The sequence below is a fragment of the Glandiceps talaboti genome, chromosome 14 (assembly GCF_964340395.1).
Source record: "Glandiceps talaboti chromosome 14, keGlaTala1.1, whole genome shotgun sequence".
NCBI lineage: Eukaryota > Metazoa > Hemichordata > Enteropneusta > Spengelidae > Glandiceps > Glandiceps talaboti.
In genome coordinates, this window is record NC_135562.1 from 11673596 (window position 1) to 11689893 (window position 16298).

The 16298-nt window shown below is 36.7% G+C and overlaps 1 protein-coding gene across 2 annotated transcripts; it reads left to right on the forward strand.

The window, feature by feature from the left end:
• Nucleotides 1-1454: 1454 nt before the first annotated feature.
• On the forward strand, nucleotides 1455-15698 carry LOC144445454 (nuclear transcription factor Y subunit gamma-like). 2 transcript variants are annotated; one of them, XM_078135008.1, is made up of 10 exons: nucleotides 1455-1493; nucleotides 3829-3976; nucleotides 4398-4469; nucleotides 5216-5329; nucleotides 5888-5983; nucleotides 6861-7073; nucleotides 7547-7669; nucleotides 8464-8610; nucleotides 10214-10372; nucleotides 11870-15698. In XM_078135008.1, the coding sequence occupies exons 2-10, from the start codon at nucleotides 3854-3856 to the stop codon at nucleotides 11993-11995; spliced, it is 1173 nt and encodes a 390-aa protein (XP_077991134.1). In that variant the 5' UTR covers nucleotides 1455-1493; nucleotides 3829-3853; the 3' UTR covers nucleotides 11996-15698. The 2 variants fall into 2 exon arrangements, with proteins under 2 accessions (XP_077991134.1, XP_077991135.1); XM_078135009.1 differs by having other exon boundaries at nucleotides 7547-7666.
• The last annotated feature ends 600 nt before the right edge of the window (nucleotides 15699-16298 follow it).

Genomic DNA, 16298 nt, shown 5'->3' on the forward strand with positions numbered 1-16298 from the left:
TGAATGAATGAATGAATTAGCGAGGATAAAATCATTCAGGAATGACCACTAGTGTGATTTGATGAAATCATGATAGTCTTGGCTTTATAAAAATTACGTTCTTTGGCCCAGAATAACATTTAAACCAGACAGTATACGTACTGTTAGCTAGGCCACTGGATAGCCACGTCTCCAGTGGAAGTTCATACGAGCTGGATTATCAGATAAATCACGGGAAACCCAGGAACGAACCATGCCAACCAACCAACCAATTGCAACCAACCAATTAACTAACTAACCAACGTTGAACCTATGAAAGCCTACAGGTCGGCCTTGTCACTTGCCTTGCAATTGTATTTTAACAGTTTGTTTGGCTTCTAAGTCCCGTATGTACATTAGTTGTCATAAGTTTTAAATGGTATTTTCATTATTTTCATGAAACTCACGCATATATTGTTTTTTAAATGTTTATTTTTATTTATTTATTTATTTATTTATTTATTTATTTATTTATTTATTTTATTTTATTGATGTATTTATTTATTTAGTCATGTGTTTGTTTGTTTGTTTGTTTGTTTGTCTGTTTGTTTGTTTGTTTGTTTGTTTGTTTGTTTGTTTGTTTATTTATTTATTTATTTATTTATTTATTTATTTATTTATTTGTTTGTTTGTTTGTTTGTTTTGTTTGTTTTTACACGGCTCTTGGTCTCCTGTGAATGCATGGACATTATAGCCGGGTATACCGTCAACTTCATACGGAGAAAAAAAAATTCAGCCTTTAAGGTTCGTTAACAGTTTTGTTTGTTTTGTTGTTGTTGCGTTTTAATACAAACATGATACCCAAAACATACATTTACATTTTAATCATTGTATTGCGGAAATGTGTAGGCCTATTTTTAATTTTTTTTTTTTTTTTTTTTTTTTTCCCCCTGTAGTCACAGTGGTCGTCACAGCATTGAAGCTCTCTAGCCTCGGTGAGTTACAACTCGCAGTGAATTTGCCAGATTTTATTTAATTCCTCCTATACTCTTTCCTTGAGGCTTTCCTTTCCTTTTCTGTTTTTCTTTTTGCTCGTGTAATGTTTTTTCTCTGCTCGTAGTCCAATCTCTTGTGTTCAACGACTTGAACGAGTTCCAGAGACGAGTTCCATGTATTTGAAGTCAAGCATCATCTCGCGAGATGTCATAAACTTACGAGAGAAGGACGAGAAGAGAAGCCGGCGATACCATTATTTTGTGGGTTAATTTGTGATATAACATTACATCACATTGTTTTTCTTTGTACATTCTGAAATAATTTTCGCTCTGTGTAATTTTATCAAACGTATAATTGTTTGAGAAAGCTTCCTAGAAAATTTCTTTCTATTACAATGTAAAATAATGATAGATATTATTATGTTTGTCATCGTGTTATTCATGACACCCCTTTCACAAAGTACATGGTTCTGAGAAAACGCTATCCTCTATTCCGCCATTTTGACAAGAAATATTGACGGAAAATTTCTTATTTGAGAGGTAAGAGAAATATTCACACATTTGCGTCGAATTTTTCGTGATGCCAAGGATGTTTAAGTAAGTTCCGTAACTTGTCTCTTTGAAAGAAACAATATTTGGGGTATTATGTGTATTTTGTGTGTCTTTGTTCTCATTGGTCGCGGGGGTTGTTGTCTGATTGGTGCAGACAACGCCATTTTCTAATTGGTCCAGCTTCGAGAGCATCCCAGGTCACTGGATTCAAACCCTTTCAGCCCACCTAGAACACGTGAAATCTACCCCGAAGGACACTTGATATTTCTGGGAAGAAATCTATTTTGTAAAATCTGTTTTTGTTGCATCGTGTCCGTCCGTGATTACCGTCACCAGACACGCCATTTTGTCTACACATACCCACCAACAAAGGAATGCAATCAGGAAATTCGATCACTTTTCTCAAAAGTATCTCTCTCTGTTACTTGTCTGTCGCTCAGTTGCTAATTTTGAGCTTGTTCATATGTTTTGGTTGGTCTTCAGTGACGTGTTCTGTCACACAAGACTAAATATTACCATTCTGGATCAATTCCAAGCCACCGAAAGTCGAAGTCGCTATGTTTCATTCCGAAGTTCATCTTAGCATACGTATTCTGTTCTCGCGACAAGTAAAAAGAAAGCCATCAATGGTCAAATGAAATACTGCTTGTTCGTACGTAGTAGTTTGTCGTTCGTTTACCGTGACATGTCGACAATGGTATCGCTCATTTTTTTGGACGAAAAAGCATAGACAGCAAGGCTCTTGACTAAAAAACACACAGTAAAACGTTATCGTTATACATTTTTTGTATTGTGTGCAGGGATGCTGACATTTTCATCTCATCATAGTGTATTTTAACTGTCCACCTATGCAACTGCGATTGACAAATTTTACATTTATAGTAACACAGTAGAATCAGACTGTCCATCTCGACCAAACATTCTTTCAGACCAAAAATAGCTTATAGATAAAATAAATTCACACAGCTAGTGCTACAGAACATATATGCTGTATGCAGAGTACATTTGAAGTGAAGATTTCCTATCTAGAACCCCTCCTCATAGCCTACCTAGTGCCTGTAGTCTTGAAGGACTACTTACACAGCTATGCTATAAACTGCCATTTTGATTTTTTTTTTAAAATTCTGCTCATCCCCCCAAGGACTAGCTGTATTTATTACCCTAACCACACTAACTACATACCACATTGCCCCTGACAAATGATCAATGTTTAGCCAAGAAAATACAAGGGGGGGGGGGGGGTTGATTGGCACTATGAGTACCTGGACAGTAGTAGTGACAAACCCTTAGGTCACAGCATAGACCCTACACTAGAGTCTATGGTTCCACAGGTATTCTGCACACCAAATGAGTGTAACATTAACAAGAGGCATTTTTTAAGCTCTGCCCATAAAATTGAATATAACAATAATTTTGATCGCAAAACAAAAATCCAGCTCACCTATGAATATGTAATTTTTGGTTTTGATTCATAATTTAGCACCTTCCTCAGAAATATTTTTGAGTTGGTTGATTGAATATTATTCAAACAATTATTATGATTGTTCAGCCAAGGAAATGTGAGTGATCTAATGGACCTTGTCACTATGAGTCACGAGATGACTAGTGACAAACTCTTAAGTCAAAGATATCCAAATGAATGTAGAAAATTGTTTGGGATCGAATAACATAACTCCTCAAGCATAGTTTATGAAAAATTGGTAAAAATAAAGTCAATTTTGACTGGTCACTCATAGTTCAAGCACCACAAAAACCAGTGATGTACCGGTAGACACAGCTAGCTTGTCGTGATGCAGAATGACCGGGGTGATATAATCCATATTTGCGTTCAAAAAACATGCACATGCACAGCCATTAACCAATGGCTTGCACATGGTATAATACTGATTTATCTGTAATATTGTAATATAAAAATAAAATAATAATTCCCCAGCCACTACTGAATTAATTATGTTTGATTGGTAACAGCATTACAATTTACAGATGGCTGACATAAACAATTTATCCTCCAGGAGATATCGACTGCCTGTGTCTGGTAAAGTTAGACTAAATGTCCATATGGTGTGAATTTTACAGATATTTTTTTACTTACACAGGTTATAACGCAGAAGCAGTTAAAAGGTTTTCTTTAGCATTTCTGACCTAGTGGTCAGATGTAACTGTGAAATTTGTCGTTCTGATGAAGATCGTCAACCAAGACAGATCACAAGCTCAATGCTAAACAAACAAACTTTGAACTGTTAGTACATTATAACCAGTGTAAGTCATTTTATCTACCAAGCTGAACATTTTTGTTACTATTTTCTTATTTTCTTACCAACAGTTAGTTAATACTACAACAATCCAAGATGTCTGAAGCTACATTCCCAGCCACTCCCACTACTCCAGGTGGTACAAACACCCAGGAAGCACAACAGCAGTTAGCAACATTTTGGGAGAAACAGTCCAATGACATCAGGAATATGAAAACAGTGAGTACCTAAGGCCAAGGATTCAATCCAAGATTGTCACATTAGTATTATGTATCATTGGAGCCATAATGATTAAATAACTAGGTTCAAGTTTTTGTTTTGACAGTTTTCCAATTGCTGTGCCAAATCATTATTTATTCACATCTAAGTTTCGATTCTTATCCAAACCAAGTTTTTAAACACCAAAGCTAACCATATAAACATTTATTCAGAAATTATTTTTCAGTAAACAATGGAAGGAGTGTTATAATGAACTATATTCTATACTACATCACTGTATTGGTAGTATAACTATAATGTGTAGAAAGGATCACCTAAAGAATGATGCTGTGTGTACTACATGGAGGGACTTATACACATACGTGTGCATGTATTATGCATGTCTTTGTAATTGTGCTTAAATTGATGATATTTTTTGTAGGATGACTTCAAGCAACAGGAACTTCCACTTGCAAGGATAAAGAAGATCATGAAGATGGATGAAGATGTCAAGGTATAGCCATAGCAACCTTGGTTGTGTGTGTGTGTGTGTGTTTGTTCTGTATTGTGTTGTTACTGTACTGCACTGTAGTGTACTGTAATATACCATATATTAGTATGCTTTACTGCATTATATTTTACATTGTTCTTTACTGTACTGTACTGTACTGTACTTTACTGCAATGTACTGCACTGCACTGCACTGTACTGTATTGTATTGTATTGTACTGTAGTGTGATGTATTGTACTGTATTGCACTGCACTGCACTGTACTATAATGTACTGCGATGTACTGTACAATACTGCACTACACTACTATACTGCACTGCGCTGTACTGTACTGCATAGGTAGTCTAGTATAGTGTATTGTCCTGTGCATTTTGTATAATACAGTACTGCACTGTACTGTACTGTACTGCACAATACTGCACTACACTACTGCACTGCATAGTACTGTATTGTACACTACTATATTGCACTGCACTGTACTATAATGTACTGTGCACTGTACTGTACTGTACTGTATAGGTAGTACATATATAGTGTATTGTCCTGTACATTTTGCATAATATAGTACTGCACTGTACTGTATAGTACTGTGCTGTACAGCATTCTACTGTAATGTAAGCAACCATAACTGTGTGTTTTCATAAGTACTGGGAATAACATCATGTATTGTCAACAGAATCCATGTATTTGTTCTTTGTTTTGTGTATTGTTCACTGTATCTAGCTAACACTAAATATGAATTGTTTTCAGATGATCAGTGCTGAAGCTCCTGTTTTGTTTTCAAAAGCTGCTGAGATTTTTATAAGTGAGTTATCTCTTAGAGCTTGGATCCATACAGAGGACAATAAAAGGAGGACATTACAGGTATGTACATAAAATGTCTAGTCTCGGTTACTCATCCTCTTGTTGCTGGGGGCTCTGCCTACAAGACCACCCCAAAGGAGAGTCTGGGGAAATGAAATTTCAACTCGCCCACGCAGGAAGTAGCCTCTGGTGCAGTGCATCATGGGGAGTATTTCACATCTAACAGTGCAGGCTGAACGATTTGGGTACTTTCACTACAGACTATCACTTCTCAAGTGACTGATATATATTAATTACAACAAGGACTTGTAAGCCCAATTTTTATGCTTGGAAGAAATGTACAGTGTGACCTCCATAGTGGGGTAGTTGGAATCTCGTTTTCCCAGACTCTCGTCTGGATGCGGTCTCGTAGGCAGAGCCCCCAGCAGCCAGACTCTTGGTAACCAAGACTATAAAAGACACATGATACTCAAATAATTGAAAATAAAGTACACACACAGTATTCATTTGTTGATGTTACCTTTAGCTAAACATGACTTAATCATTTGAGGAAATCTGAATCTCTAGAAATCAGTAATGTATACTTCATTTGTCTTGATAATTTATTCCTCTTCACAGCGAAATGACATCGCCATGGCAATCACAAAGTTTGATCAGTTTGATTTCCTTATTGACATTGTTCCAAGAGATGAACTGAAACCTCCCAAGAGACAGGTAAGTAGAGTGCATGAAATTTATAGAAAAAAAAGATCAGACTGAGAACCCCCATAGTCTGTATCCCCATAGTCTGTAAGGTATCCCCATAGTCTGTAAGGTATCCCAATGGGCCATAGTCTGTAAGGTATTCCCATAGTCTGTAAGGTGTCCCTATGGGCCATAGTCTGTAAGGTATTCCCATAGTCTGTAAGGTATCCCCATGGGCCATAGTCTGTAAGGTATCCCCATAGTCTGTAAGGTATTCCCATAGTCTGTAAGGTATCCCAATGGGCCATAGTCTGTAAGGTATTCCCATAGTCTGTAAGGTATCCCTATGGGCCATAGTCTGTAAGGTATTCCCATAGTCTGTAAGGTATCCCCATGGGCCATAGTCTGTAAGGTATCCCCATAGTCTGTAAGGTATCCCCATGGGCCATAGTCTGTAAGGTATCCCCATAGTCTGTAAGGTATCCCAATGGGCCATAGTCTGTAAGGTATCCCCATAGTCTGTAATTAGGTATCCGTATAGTCTGTAAGGTATCCCCATAGTCTGTAAGGTATCCCAATGGGCCATAGTCTGTAAGGTATCCCCATAGTCTGTAAGGTATCCGTATAGTCTGTAAGGTATCCCCGTAGTCTGTAAGGTATCCCCATGGGCCATAGTCTGTAAGGTATCCCCATAGTCTGTAAGGTATCCCCATAGTCTGTAAGGTATCCCCATACCTTACAGACTTCTTGTTCTATTTTGACCCTCTAGCATGAGGTAAAAAGCTATTGCAGGTATGGAGAATTAATACAACAAAGATTTAGCCAACTTGTGAATATGAAATTTTAGTTTTTGATTCATAATGTAGCAGTTTTTGAGTTGATTATTTATATATTTTAATCCACTCAGGATGAACAAGTCAGACAGACAGCAATGATGCCAGACCAAGTACAGTACTACTTCCAGTTAGCCCAGCACCATGCAGTTCAAATGCAGCAGCAGCAACAACAACAACAGCAGCAACCTGCTACTGCAACACAACAAGTAGCAACAGTTGCAACAACAGCAGCTGCAACACAACCTGTACAAGGACAGGTGGTAACATCAGGGCAACCAGGACAGGTTGGTGGTTTAGATGTGAACGATTTTATGTACATTGTTACTAGATTCATCTATTTAGATGTATTTTACAAAACATTTACTATCAAATAATATATTTTAAAGGGATTTCACTAAAAATAGAAATTGTCTGTCTTTTACTAAACTTATTTTTCACATATTTAGGAAGGTGTCGCATTGCATCTATGAATTATTTTAGTGAAAAACTAATAAACATTAAAGAAAACAATGCAAATAAATTCCAAGTTAAAACTTACGATTCCACAGTCTCCTAAATCTTTGGTCAATCACATGCTTGTAAATTTTCACACTTATTAATTATGTCCAGGAATATTGTCACATTTGTTGTTTTCCTTACTAGCAAACTGTGAAAATTGGTCTGCAACTTGTTTCCTGAGATGAAATGTTACACATTGTTGAGTCTGAGACAAAATTTTGCATATTTTTTAACCCGTGTTTAATATTTTTTTCTTTAGTTGATCACCTTGAGTGGACAGCCAGGACAACAAATACAATTAATACAAGCCCAGCCAGGACAGCAAATACAAGGAGTTCAACAAATTCAAGTAACACAGACCCCAACAACACCAATATCAGTGGTAGGTGCAATCTCATTAAAATCTAATGTAGTGAACGTGGTGCAATTTCTTTATTTACCTCTGTTTTCCTATCTGTGAGTGAGCACCTTGATCCTACATCTGACACAGTACCATATGAGTTCATGTTCAAATCCTGTGCACTGAGTGGATTTACTCAACCAATGAGAACGCATTGAAACATATGGGTAAAGTACCTCAGAACATTCTGTTTAAAAAGAGCTCGAGTGCAGCGTGCAGACAATGATGTTGTTATTATTATTTGATGGTTCTTTGTTTCAATTTTGATTGTCAAGTTTTATATTGTACGGTAACTTAAGATGGATTCTAATTGGCTACATGTAAGTATGGGATTTGATAGTCTGTAAAGTATGCCGTGATGGGGCGCTCTCACACATCGGTCAACCCCTTTGAGAGGCGGCCAGTTAGGGCAAAACGTCACAACATATCTTACAGCCTAGGGATTTGAATGTTGTGTCAGATGCAAGAACAGTGGTGCTCACTCACATGACAAAAAGAACAAAGGACAATAATAGTAGGAAACAGAGGTAAATAAAGAAATTGCACCAAGTTCACTACAACAATACAGCAATAGGAACAGAAATGCAGCAAACTGTTTATTATCAAATTAATCTTAATGATTTAAAGTAAGTATTTATTTTTATGTTATTTTATTTTTCTGACATAGCCATGTGTAGTTGGGAAAACAGGAGCAGAAACACAGTAAACTTTAGCAATTCATTACATTAGTGTATTCGTATATAAAAGTCTGAAACATCTTATTATCATTTGTATAGACACAGCCAACTGTAGCAGCAGCAACGGGAACAGAAACACAGCAAACAACTCAACTCATACAGACCCAGCAAGGTCAAACAACTCAACTGCAACCAGGAACAGTACAGCAAGTTGTCACTAATACTGGAGAGATACAACAAGTTCCAGTAAGTATCTTTCAACATGATATATGCACCTCAAATATAAAAAATGTAAACATTTGCAGTTACATTGTTCAAGAACACTCCAGTCTATTGCTTATTAAAATTAAGAAAAAAACAGTGGTCACTGTGCATGCAAAAAAAACAGTGATCACCATGCATGCAAAAAAACAGTGGTCACCATGCAAATTAAGGTCAAAATGATATTAAAGTTAAGCCAAATAGCAACCAAATACTTAGTTAACTTGGTGAGAAAGTGAACGATTGTCAATTCCTTGAAAAAATGGTGACCCACATCTGCTTTTATTATTTCAAAAGGACCATAAAAAAGCTGTCATGTGGCGAAGTCTGGAATTAGTTAAGCTACTTTGATTTTGTACAAATTAGTCATTGTTATAAATGTGGTTAACTTCGTTTGGACATCATTACAGACAGATTATCATGACACTTATCACTGTCATGGCTATAAGAACCACTCTAGCCATAAGATATTTCCAAAAGTAAGAACAGGCTAGGTACAAAATGAATTTCCCAAAGTCACCTTGAATTCCAAAATGCCTATCCCTACAAATGTATTTTTCCCAACTGTGGTTCACAAGTATATTATACAAGAAATTGTTATTCAGCAGAGAAAGTATTTTTTCTCAGTATTTCTGAAATTCACGTGAATAGCAACTGTACTTTGCAACTTGTGATGTTCACAATGTTTTGTCCATTATCGTGTGTACAGCAGTCACCCTGTATTAAAATGTTCTTTTCCACGTGTTACACAAACATTTTATTCATATATGTGTAGTATTGTGACCAAACCCCTTGATACATGAGTACAAGTGTGACATACTTTAAGTATTTGCATGAGTGCTGGCAGTGTTCTCTGCAGTCATACTTTCATGAGTGTAGCGAGTGAAAGTGCAGAAGAAAAACACTGCAAGCCTGCACCCACACAGGAACTCATGAGGCGAGGCATGAGGTTAATATTTTATTATATATATTTATCCAAACAGGAAATTTCCGTAAAATTGCACTGCGTGATTATTCAAGTTTGTGTGCAAGGAGCAATCACACCCTCATTTGCACATAATTTGCATACGTGTCTACAATGTTTTCAGTATTACTTATGTTCCACAGATACACTGGTGCGCATGTATACCATACCAGTGGTATTTCCACTACAGTGCAATACCGAAAACATTATTGCATACCTGCCTGCAAATGATATACAAATGGGGATGCGCTGTATGATTTTAATGATTTATTGGAAATTTGCCATTTCAGATAACATACTTAATATTAACAGACCCCATGCCATGTGATTTCCAGTGTGGGTACTCAGGGGTATTTACAATCGTGCTTGCAGTGATTTCTGCAGCACTTCCACTCGCTACCTTCATGAAAGTATGGGTACGGGCAGAGAACATTGTAAACACTCGTGCAATTACCCAGAGTACACCACACTTGCACTCACATGTCATAGGGTTCTGTCATGTATTGCTTTGCAATGCAAATACCACTAGTATGCACACACACACACACACCGATAGTATCGATCAAACAATAATCTCTAGTACATAAATGTACTATAATGCTATATTACTCCTTGTATACCAAGGTACAACTTAATCAAGCACAGATACAGTATATACAACAGCAGAGAGGTCAGCCACAGACAATACAAGTTACACAAGCCTCACAACAACAGCAGCAGCAGCAGCAACAACAACAACAAACAGGGCAAGGAGATACTGTCACTCAACTAGCACCAGGACAGGTTGGTAATATTCCATCTGACATTCTTAGAGAGTGAGCAGACTCAGCCAAAGGCAGACAAATCGTTGACTACAGTTGACGATGGTTGTCTATAACTTAAAGATATGCCATTCATGTCATGCTATCAGGTACCATGTACTCACATCTGTACTACTAGTCTGTAAGATACACCATTCATACCACACTATCAGCTACCACTCACATCTGTACTACTAGTCTGTAAGATACGACATTCACACCACACTATCAGCTACCACTCACATCTGTACTACTAGTCTGTAAGATACGACATTCACACCACACTATCAGCTACCACTCACATCTGTACTACTAGTCTGTAAGATACGACATTCACACCACACTATCAGCTACCACTCACATCTGTACTACTAGTCTGTAAGATACGACATTCATACCACACTATCAGCTACCACTCACATCTGTACTACTAGTCTGTAAGATACGACATTCACACCACACTATCAGCTACCACTCACATCTGTACTACTAGTCTGTAAGATACGACATTCACACCACACTATCAGCTACCACTCACATCTGTACTACTAGTCTGTAAGATACGACATTCATACCACACTATCAGCTACCACTCACATCTGTACTACTAGTCTGTAAGATACGACATTCACACCACACTATCAGCTACCACTCACATCTGTACTACTAGTCTGTAAGATACGACATTCGTACCATGCTATCAGCTACCACTCACATCTGTACTACTAGTCTGTAAGATACGACATTCGTACCATGCTATCAGCTACCACTCATGTATGTAATTCAATTCAATTCAATTCAATTCAATAGAACTTTATTCATCCCAGACATGGGCAATTAAAAGTGTGGCTCAAATACAATACATCAATATATCAAAAAATACAAACAAATATACAAAACAATATATACAGAGACACAGAACGATACTAAGACAATCTATATCACTCACAAAGTTTACGAATCATTCATAAGCTGCACAGTGGTGGGAATAAATGACAACTTGCGCCGGTTTGACCTGCAAGCCGGGCATCTAAAACGACGACCAGAGGGAAGTATGTCAAACTCTGTAGATAAAACATGATTACTAGATAAAACAATTGAGCGGGCTTTCCTAACTACTTGCTGATTATACTATAATTATAACTACTTGCTGATTGTACTACTAGTCTGTAAGTACCATTCTTGCCACACTATCACTTTATAGTCAAACACTGAACTCTGCAGTCTTGACCTCTTTATGTAAACTAAATCTTATTTACTTGAACTATTTGTGGTATTATATACCTATGTAAAACTGTCCTACAGAAATATTGTAGTTTACAATGACAACAGTGAATAGACAAATGTCTAGAAACTTCAATGACTTTATGTGTACGAATCATAGAGAGATGCACCTACTTATGCCTCCAGAGCAGACCCTTAATTAATTTGTTTGTGTGATATGGTAGGTATATGATTTTCCTCTTCTTCATTTTGTCAGATGGTTTATCAGATCCAACAAGGCGGCATACCACAGCAAGTTTTCATCCAACAGCCAGTCACTGGTACTACAGACCAGGACAACCAGCAACAAGGACAGACAGTTACAGAACAACCAACCCAATAAGATTCAATAAGTGAAACTATAGATGTGAACTTTTGTACTTAAAATGATGACTGCCATGTATTTTTGCAGCAGCCTATTTTGTGTATATCATATTTATAATTCTAAGTCATTTATACCAATTGTTTTGAGAGAGATGACTTTTTTAAACTATGTGTGATTAGTTAGGCAAGGATAGACCAGTACATTGTGTGTGTGTGTGTGTGTGTGTGTGCGTGCATGCATGCATGCGTGCGTGTGTGTATAGTGTTACTGCTAATTGTGTGTAGTCTATCCAGTTATTGTCATAACAGACACACTGTGATTGCTGTGGTCTTGTGAACATAGCATATTATACTGTGCACAAACCATGGGGTTTTTTTGGTTTTTTTTACATCTGAACAGAAAATATGAAGTTTATACCCTTGTTGTTTTACGTCATAACAATTTCTATCTACACATGAGTAGTTCTACAATGTACTTGAGTTAAAATGTTAAAAATTGTCATTTGTTTTTTCTTGCACAGTTAGAATTATGTAAATCTCTGGTATTTTTCTTCATTCAGCCATAAAACGTATTGTTTGTGACCTAAGGATTTTGTTGCAACCCGTCGGTGACTCATAGTGACAAAGCCCCTTATGTCATGAGTATTTTCTCAAAAGAAAATATGGGGGAATAATATCAGTGTACATTTCACAGTAGTGCTACCCACAAAGGGTTTTTGAGGGGCGAACCACATCCACATAAAGGGTTTTTGAGGGGTGAACCACCCCTTCTGTTTGTGTAGGCCACCCCTCAATCTGTTTGTGATTATATATGTTCAGTGACTATTGTAATGTCTATATTTCATAGTTTGATAGTTTTGTAAGTTTTTGATATGTGATGCATTTTGACTTTGCTTCAAGATAAGCGATTATTTAGCTCGTGTGGTGAAATGTAGTGTTCGCTGGGTCCCAGTAACCACAGTGTGTCTAATACATGGCATTGGACAGTCTAACGTAGAAAAAATACTAAAATATAGATAGATTTGCTAAGTATGGTAGTTGAGGTTTTGAATTTAAACCTAAGCTTATGAACTTGACCTCTCAAGTCCCAGCAGATGTGGTGTGTGTCAGTTTCATTATCCAAACACCCAAATTCAACACTTTTTGTTCCCCCTCATATTAATAGCCTGAAAAGTTCCAGGCATTGCTTCCACTTGTACAATGCACTCACTAACAGCAAGTGGTTACATATGCGGACCAACAGCTGGACCTTTCAGACTAATTCCTCTTGTATATCAGTTCAAATTAAGTATGACATCTTGAAGTGTTTAACTTGGTTTTTTGTGTGTGGTGTGTTTCATATGACCAAATTTTCACAGTGTGCAAAATCAACTTTGTTGGGTTTCTCTTTGTTTACACCTTTCAGGGTTGTTTTTTTCAATTTTTCAGACAAATATTATTTTAAAAGAAAGACAAGAATGGAATCTAAAATTTATCAAAAGTTACAATTAACAGTTAGCATTGTTTGACAGAAACTAAACATTCAGTGTCAATTTTTATGGTATTATTGAAGATGATTACTGTATTATAACCACAGTGTTTAGTGAAAATTTGTCAGTGTGAGTACTCCTGTTACAAGGGAACAAAAGTGAGGCTGGTTTTATCATAGCAGCACTTCTGTATGCTTAGGGACCAATTAGAAAAGTCATTTTCACCAATTCTACATCATGCAACCTCTCAGGAATTGATATTATAGCCATATTAATGTAGTTTAAACTTTCATCAATTTCCAACACAAACAGTTTTAGAAAGCTGTGTCTAAAGTTTTTGTCCTTTCACTAAGGACTTCATGAGCAGACTGAAGTAATTACTATGCACTAAAACGAAGGTGTTAATTAATCAAGAATAGAGTTATCAGAATTGTCAAATCCGGCTAGCAGACTCCTTCAATACACATGCACAAGGCATTCTGGGAAACAAACCAAGTTAGGAGCTCCTGGTCTCTGTAAACAATAGCCTCAGCATTGTTTGGGCAAGGGATTAGGAGCTCCCCACTTTGTTTCCCAGAATGCTTAACCCAAGTGTACAGCAGGCATCTTGTACACCTGATTTGCCAAATTTTATAACTACAATTCAGAGAGGTGGTTGGTGACAGTGACTTTTTGGGATAATGAAATACTGTGTTAATGATATGAGAAAATGATATTCAAAATGACAATTCGTTGTCTCACTGACTGCTTGTAATGCTATCAATGGTAACTGGTTATTTTTTTTTTTTGAAAATTATATGCACCCAACTGATTGGTTAGAAACTACTCTCAAACTGATTGATTTAAAAACTGCTCTCAAACTGATTGGTCACAATGTGGAGTGATAACGCACGTCAGCCTAATCATAGATGTTGGAGAAAGACTAACCAACATCTATGGCCTAATTGACTATATTCAAATGAAGTCAATATGTAAATGAGCCCTTGTTGAGATAAGCATATAGAGTGACATAATTTACATATAGTAAATATTATGTAAAGATCTCTACAGATAGGCATGCTGATAACTTGGTGTCTTTGTTAAATTAATCGTTTCTCGTTGACAGCATTACAAGCGGTTAGTTAGTCTTGCTGCTAGACGTTCAGGCTTTCTTTCGATACTATAAGCGAACGAAGTTCGCAGTGAGGTCATCTCGATAGCGATGTTCTGTCGTGTGTCGTATTATATCGGAAGAACATCCGAGGTCTAGCAGATAGACTAGTGGTTAGTGAGACAGTGAAGTAAAATCCACAGATTGTGATGTAAATAGATGACAGGAGTGTACTATTGATGATGAATCTTTCAATATAAACAACAATGCATGTCAGGTGCTACTATATCATCCTACCTATGATCACACAATGTTACACAAGCTCAATAAGCGAACATTGCTCCTTTAGGACATAACCCCCTCCTCTCAAATGAATGTTCGCAAGTGCAACATCACACGTTTATATATTATAAAAACCATGATGGAAATTGTAGCGGTCACATTGGTACCACTGCGATCAATGCAAATTGATGTTAAAATATGATGGTAAACATGAAGTTCCAAGCTTATGAATCTGTTTACTGACATGATGGTAAACATTACAAAATACTACCGTAAACCCAGCACTGTATACGACATTAGAAGTAAATTTTTATCACCTTGTGAACATCTCAGTAGTAAATACAGAAGCTTTTATCACTGAAGGCTTTGGAAAGTTTTGGAAACTTGGTTAGAAGTGTGAAAATGAAGTTCACCAACCGCATTGATGCCAGACTCTCTCCCCCTAAACGAACGAAGTTCGGTTGTTGAGCTTGTAGTGTGACAGGGTCCACTTCATAATTTTTTTCACATTTTTTGGAAACACTGAACTTTTGCCCTAATATGGTACTGTGTGTCATTGTGTGCTCTCAACTATAACATTATTAGATTTAAAATTTTAAACAAGTTACTTTTTATAGAAAATAACTAATCTATTTTTTGACTGTCTTGAAGAAATTACATCCCAGTACAATGAATAATCTCACAAGGCTCACTCACCAATGTCCAGTTTTGATAAATTTTATCATTAAAGTTTGTGGTATTTAATACATGCAAACTGTTATTCCCTGATAAATATCTGTTACAACGCAAGATTTTTTCATTGAAAATGTCCCCTTAATTCACAAATTAGAATTGTTCTTTAAGTTAGTTCTTATTCCTTTGGAATGATTTATACTTACCAACTGCCAGAAATTGATAAAAATATTATTATAATTATTAAAGTAATGTAAAAAAAAAAAATGATTTGGTACTTGAGGTTCAATTCTTTGCAAAGACTTATTTGTGGTATGCGACTGTATTGTCGTTCCATAAAGTGCGCCCTCGTTTGACAGTGTCCATGACCATGTGTTGAGTAAACTTGATGTATGAAGTCCCATTTATCACACCCTCTATTTAAAATACTGGCATATTATGCAATTGTGCCTCAAAGCCATGGCGTTATTTTTCTTTTGGGTATGTTGTGCTAGTGTTTTTATTTGAGAATGTGTTTCACTTTTTCCCAAACTACCGTTTTGTTTGTTTGTGACCAAGAAGGTTCATAAATCTGCATGGACGATGTAAACAGTCTAAAGGAGTTAGTAGGTGAAGGGGAGGGGGGGGGGGGGAGTCATTCACATGTTCCATACACAGTGGTTAGTCCTGTTAACCAAACGTTTCAGAGAGAGAGAGAGAGACCTTACAGCCAATCAGTGAGTATATGTGAACGGTTAGCAAGTTAGTTTTCCAGAATAGTATTAAATGCCCTTGGAAAGATATAAAGATCATAGAACAATATGTGGTCC